The 6,850-nt window shown below is 47.4% G+C and overlaps 1 protein-coding gene across 1 annotated transcript in view; it reads right to left on the bottom strand.

Annotated features, from left to right (window-relative positions):
- TLN2 (talin 2) overlaps nt 1-6,850 on the bottom strand; it is a 440,519-nt gene that overhangs the window by 108,102 nt on the left and 325,567 nt on the right. The window contains exons 30-31 of the mRNA XM_028495089.1: nt 1,517-1,725; nt 500-619 (exon numbers count right to left, since the gene is read on the bottom strand). Of these exons, the coding sequence (XP_028350890.1) occupies nt 500-619; nt 1,517-1,725 (329 nt within the window). The remainder of the gene's footprint in view (nt 1-499; nt 620-1,516; nt 1,726-6,850) is intronic.

The following is a 6,850-nucleotide window of genomic DNA, read 5'->3' as shown; positions in this document are numbered from 1 at the left end:
TTCCCTGGTGGCGCAGTGGTTGAGAGTCTGCCTGCCGATGCAGGAGATACGGGTTCGTGCCCCGGTCTGGGAGGATCCCGTGTGCCGCGGAGCGGCTGGGCCCGTGAGCCATGGCCGCTGAGCCTGCGCGTCCGGAGCCTGTGCTCCGCAACGGGAGAGGCCACAGCAGTGAGAGGCCCGCGTACCGCAAAAAAAAAAAAAAAAAAAAAAAAAAGTTAGATGATCATATACCCCCTCCCCCCATTCCTGTCTTACCGGGATGACCCAAGAGCAAACAGCAACATGGGCTCAAAGAAAAAGTAAACTTTAGAAATTCTACCTGGGAACTCAGCTGACCAGAGAGCCAAACAAGGAAAAGGCAAATTGGCAGGAAAAACAGGAGTCCTAAGGGAAAGGCTAGCTGCTCAGAGGTCCCCTAGAGGGGAGGAGACGCCACCCACACCTAAGGTGAGCCCAGTCCCCCAGGCGGGGCACCCCTTCCCGAGCCCAAACCTCTCACCGAGTCCACCAGCAGCTTCTTGCTCGACTCCCCGATGCTCTTCAAGGCCACGTCCACATCCTTCTGCCCAGGGAGGCAATTCACGCAGTTATTCAAGGAGTGAGAGACGGCTTTGGCCACCTGAACACACAGAGGGAGAAAAGCCCCATCAGAAGGCAGGTTTCAGGGCAAGCGTTCTTGCACGTGTGTTGGGAGTGAGCAGTGACAGTATGCAGAGCTAACAGAGATGGGGAACTGATCGGCCAGCATCTACCCGACACTGCTTACCATTCAATCTCCCCATCTAGGCCTCTCACTGGGGTTAACATCCCGTCTTAGCACAGGGTCTGACACGGTGATACAGCACACCCTACCTGCTCCCAAGGCCAGGCCAAGTCCTGACTGTGGCTCAAATACAACTCTCGAACATTCTGTTAGGTTCTGAAACAAAGATACCCAACACCAAGAGGAAGAGAAATAGCTGCCTTCCCGAGAGCCCTGCAGAGGTCCTGAGGTGGAAGGAGGCCCTGAGTCCTTTGGAACACAGTCAGCCGGCCCTGGGATGGGTTTATGCTCAGCGGCCCTCTGGGGCCGTCACCCCACACCCCGCCCTGCCCAAGGGCAGGCGGAACGTTCTGAGCACTTCCAGACCAACTTGGGAGTTGCCCACATGCTGCCTTTTAAGGATGTGTGAGGCTCCCTGTCTACGCTCTCTGGTAAGAATCATCTGAAGAGGCACTAGAGAGAGTTTAAAGCACCGAGTAGCCAAACCAAGCATATCTACCTCACCTCCCAGGCTAAGAAGAGGGATATACATAAGCACACACACAGGCCCAAAACAGACATGCTGTGTCCAGGTCCTTCACGTTCTAACGGCAAGTCTCAGCAAAGCACCCCCATACTTTCTGTTGACTGAGTTAAGCACGTCTCACATTATGGGGGCTACCATGCAAGGCTTCCAAAACCGCTCACACCGGGCAACAGCCTGTCAATGCGTCCACCTCAGTGATGACCTTGATTGCCAGTTCTGGGCCTTACCTGGGCTAGTCTCTGCTGACTCTCCGCATCTCCAGGTGCGATCAGGGCCTGCTTGGCTTCTTGGATGAGCATGGCCGAGCCCTCCATCACGTCCCGGGCAGAATCTAACATGGCATGCACAGCCGCAGGGTCACTCGTAGATGCAGCCACCCCCCGGGCAGCCTGGGCCAGCGTTTTCAGAGCTTGGGCCGTCTCTCGAGCAGCCACCCCTGGGGATAAAAAAAAAAAAAAAAAAAAAAAAAAAAAAGAGCCTGCCAGACTTTCTATTAGATTCCATCCAAAAGCTATACTTTTGCTTGGGAGTAAGCCTCTAGACGAGAGCCTTTGAGAAAGGAGAGAATCCTTGGACAGTGCCTGGCACAGGTGGGCTCCAAATTGCTTTTTATAAAATTTGAATTGATGTCCTTCTCAAAGAAGTAGCTCAAGCCATTGGCTCTGGGCTGCTCCAAGAGGGATGTTACAACAAATGCCACGCTAAAATCCATTTCCCTCCGATTCCTGTCACTCCCACTACCCCACCTGTCCCTAGACCTAAAATACCAAGTGCATAGTATCAAACTCACAGATGAATCATTCAAATTCACTTTTCTTTCCAGTCGTTTTTCTTGGGGCATAACTTACATGCAACAAAGTGAACGAGTCTCCCTGGGCAGCTCACTGAATCTGTACCAATGTGTACACCCCAAGCATCTGCCATCCATATGGAGACGGAACATTTCCATCACCTGTGCCCTCTCCCAGTCAATATCCTCTCACACTGGAAGTAATCCCTAGTCTAGCTTTTATCACCTTAGACTAGTTTTACCTGTTCTTACACTACGTGTTGATGGAACCACACTGTATGTATTCTTTTGTGTCTGGTTTCTTTCTCTGACCATAATGCTGTGAGATTCACCCATGCTGTTACACACAGCAGTACACTGCTTTTTCTTGCTGTGTCGTATTCCATTATAGGAACACAGCAACATCTGCTTATCCATTCTTCTGTTGCTGGACATTTGGGGATTGTTTCCTGTGTGGACTATTATGAATAAAGCTACCGGAACAGTTCTCATCCCTGTGTTTAGGTAGACATATGAAATTGATTCTCTTGGATTTAAATCTAGGAGCTGAATTGCTGGGTCACAGAGTAAGTGTATATTTAGCTTTGGAGGACACTACCACACTTCTTAGAATGGTTTTGCCATTATACACTCCGCCAGCACTATATGAGAGTTACAGTTGCTCTGCATCCTGGCCCAAACTTACTAGTGTTAGATTTTTTATTTTATCCAGTTCTGGTGGGTGTATAGCATGTGGGAACCTTAGTTCCCCAACCAGGGATTAAAACCAAGCCCCCTGCAGTGGAAGCGTGGAGTCTTAACTGCTGGACCGCCAGGGAAGTCCCTCACTGAGGTTTAATTCTTATATCCTTAGTGAGCAACGATGCTGAGCACTTTTTCATACACTCAGTGGCTGTTTGGACGTCCTCTTTTGTGAAGTGCCTGCTCATCTCTAAATTCACTTTTAAAGATGATGGGATTCGGCGATAAACTATGAATATAAACTAGTCCTTAAAAACTGCAGCGCCACCTCCCATAGAAAGAAGAGGCGCCTTCCTACACGGTACCTAGTGCTTGGCGCACCCAAGAAAAGGAAGGAGACTGGAAATGCCAAGGCACGTAACAAAAGGCTCCTAGAACCTGGCGAACCGCAGAATAGCCAGCCTCAAAGCTCATCTCGTCGAACCATTTCAGATGAGGCCCAGCGCTGAGAAGCGTCTTGTCCGTGGACGCACCTTTAGATCTGAGGTTTCTTAGTTTCTTAACTTCGGGGTCAGACTCTTTACAGTGTTCTTTGGGACAGAGAACTACAAGGGATTCTTGTTCGAACATACAACTTCCGCACGAAAAATTCACAGATGACTTGCTCTCTCACTACACTTTGAAGTGACTATATCTAAAGCCTTCGGCTGGATGGTGTCTAGGCACCCCTGAGCGTGGTCTTTACCGCCGCTGCTTCAGCAGAGTGGGCACAAACGCAGCAGGTGGTCCTCTCTTTACTAGGGAGGAGGCACCGAAATACAAGAAAGAACACAAAAGGCCCTGGGGATCCATAAAACAACTTCCCAGCATTGCAGACTGGCTCAGCTGTAAATATTTAGGAAGTCACATAACTGGGACATAACTCTACGATCCAGTCAAGGCAAATTACAAAGCTGCCAATCTACCATTTATCACATGGCACTTCCGAGCGCAGCATGTGGAATGAACACATTTTAAACATAGTGTTTTATATGGCAGAGGAGAAAGCATAAAGATAAGTAAAGCCAAGGTGAAGGAGAGAAAAAAGCCAAAGAGAAGAGTCACTGCATTTTTTTTTTTTTTGAGACACCAAGGAGGGTTTTATTGTTTGTTTTTTACTGGAGTATAATTGCTTTACAATGTTGTGTTAGTTTCTGCTGTACCACAAAGTGAATCATCTATATCCCCTCCCTCTTGGACCTCCCCCCACCCCCTGTATCACACCCATCTAGGTGGTCACACAGCACTGAGCTGAGCTCCCTGTGCTATGTATCAGGTCCCACTAGCTATCTATTTTATACATGGTAGTGTGTTTATGTCAAACCTAATCTCCCGATTCATATTATGCTGTTTTTTACTGGAGTATAATTGCTTTACAATGTTGTGTTAGTTTCTGCTGTACCACAAAGTGAATCATCTATATCCCCTCCCTCTTGGACCTCCCCCCACCCCCTGTATCGCACCCATCTAGGTGGTCACACAGCACTGAGCTGAGCTCCCTGTGCTATGTATCAGGTCCCACTAGCTATCTATTTTATACATGGTAGTGTGTTTATGTCAAACCTAATCTCCCGATTCATATTATGCTGAAGCTTCTGGCACAGGGTGGAAGGACATCCTTGCTCAGAAGGGCACTCACCAGGTGTGGTTAACACCTCATCCAGCTCTGCTGCTGACAAGCTGTGTGGACTAAACTGCTGCCGCCTTTTCCCTCTGGGTCTCAGTTTCCCACAGGTTATAGGAGAGGCTGAGATCACAGCTGTGACCATTGAAAATTCTAGGCTGTGATTTCTAGACCTCTCCTCTTGCCTTCCTCGTTACCACATGGACTCTTGAATCTATTTCTATTTGAGTTGTATTATTTTGGAAGAATAAAACATTTATCATACGCAATTAGAAAAGTCATGTTCATGAAAAAATTATTTACTGAAAAGCCTTTAATAGATTCAGACAATTTTTCCAAAAGGCAGAAACCAGAAGAGTGGAATTCCAAAAGCCGAGGTATATCCACCCTACGTGTTTTCTGCTGAGGACTCACTATGAAATCTCAAGGCACATCAAGAAGCCTCTTTGGAGGGATTAGGTTTCCCGCAAAGTGGAAGCCACACCAACAAAAGGATGAAACAAGGCCACCAGATGCCAGGGAGCCCAATGAACATCCAAGGCTGTACGTGGCTGAATTCACAGCAATATTCTCAATGGTAATGATGAAAATCATCAGAGTCATATCTCCGAGCAATCACCACCCTCCGCCCCAAAATTGTTCCTGTAGTCAAGGATGCAACACACCCCAGAACTGCCAGTGGGAAACACTGAAGCAGACTCCCTGCTTCAATAACCACAATCCTTGGAAGACACAGATGACGTTCACAGCATTCCTGCCGTCTAGATCTCAAATTATATTCAGCAACAGTCTTAAGGAGACACATTAGTCATATGAAATACAGGGGAATTCTTAGTAATAGTAATTACTCCTGATCAGAATTCACGTAGATTGTGTGTAGACAGCATTAGACCACGTATCAAGCTCACAAGGTAAAAACCAAGTATGCAAGATTTTTTAATCTGTCCCAAAGGATCTGGAAAGGGTTCTGTCTATGTAACTGTACTCAGCCGAGAAGAAATGCATTTTGAACACTGTACTGGCCAAATAAAACCACATCTGCATTAGAACCTAGTCCAGTGGCAGCTCATGTGTTAACTTCTGAGTATCCCACACATCTTAGGTATGGACGAGGGAACTGACACCCAGGGAGAAGCTGTCCACACTCGTGCTCTCTCCCTGCTTCCCATCCATTCTTCAACTTTCCTGTAATTGCCTTCAACAGGGAGAGCAGTGACCTTGTTTTTCCTTAAGCCAGTGGATGCTTCTTAAGTCCCTCTCTGCAGTCTTTCCAGGCAGCAATTATCTCTGTGAGTCGAGAGACATCCCTCTCTCCTGGTTTCCATGGTCTCTCCAAGGTCGAATGTTCTCGTTTCTTTCAAGGATTTCTAATGCTCAGCCTTCTCCTGAAATACTTGGGTTCCACAGGGTTATATCTGATAAAATTGTTCTCACTCTACCACTCTCCCTTGTGCAAACTTAGCTACCCCCATGGTTTCAATCATTATCATTTTATTAAACATTTAGAAATATTTATCTCCAGCCCAGACTTCTCTACTGAGTTCCAGAGGTAAATATCCAGCTGCCTAATGGGCACCTCTCCGTGGATATCCTGCAGGGATTTCAAATTGAATCCATTTAAAGTTTAACCTGGGACTTCCCTGGTGGTCCAGTAGTTAAGAATCCGCCTTCCAATGCAGGGGATGTGGGTTCGATCCCTGGTCAGGGAACTAAGACCCGCGTGCTGTGGGGCAACTAAGCCCATGAGTTGCAACTACCGGCCCACGTGCCACAACTCAGAGAAGCCCACGTGCCGCAACAAAAAGCGCGTGTGCCGCAACGAAGACCCAGGGCAGCCAAAAAAATAATAATAATAATAAAGTTGAACCTGGCATCCCTAAACTCCAGCCCTCAACATGCCTGCCAATGACCCTGCGTCTCCATCACAGTGATTCATACAGCTCTTCGTTCAGCTATCAGGCTAAACTTAGAGCTGTCCGTGTTGCTTTCCCTATTCCCATTCCTACCGACTTCTAATCCATCACCAACAACCGTGAGGTCTCTTTTTCTTTAATCCATTCTTCATCTCCACTATAGGCCACTAACAACTCTTACCTGGATGCATGCAACAGCCTTCTCTCACTGGTCTCCCTGCCTCCAACTTTGTTTCCCTCCAATTTATCAGCGCATGAAAAGAAGGGCAAAGTGCATTAAGGGCAATCGAGACTGTGTCCACAGATGCAAATTCTTCAGTATTTTCACATGCTCTGAGCTTCAATTTCAATTTATTTAAATTGGCTTATGAGGCCTTTTACGATCTGACCCCAGCCGACCTTCCCAGCCTTATCTTCTTACTCCCTACCTCCTTGCCTTTTACTTGGATCCTTCTCACTTCATCAGCCTTCTTCTCCTGCCTTTGGGACTTCACATATGCTGTTCCCAAGTCCA

The sequence above is a fragment of the Physeter macrocephalus genome, chromosome 11 (assembly GCF_002837175.3).
Source record: "Physeter macrocephalus isolate SW-GA chromosome 11, ASM283717v5, whole genome shotgun sequence".
NCBI classification, from domain to species: domain Eukaryota; kingdom Metazoa; phylum Chordata; class Mammalia; order Artiodactyla; family Physeteridae; genus Physeter; species Physeter macrocephalus.
The sequence above is the reverse complement of the archived record's forward strand: the minus strand, read 5'-3'. Positions and strand labels throughout refer to the sequence as shown.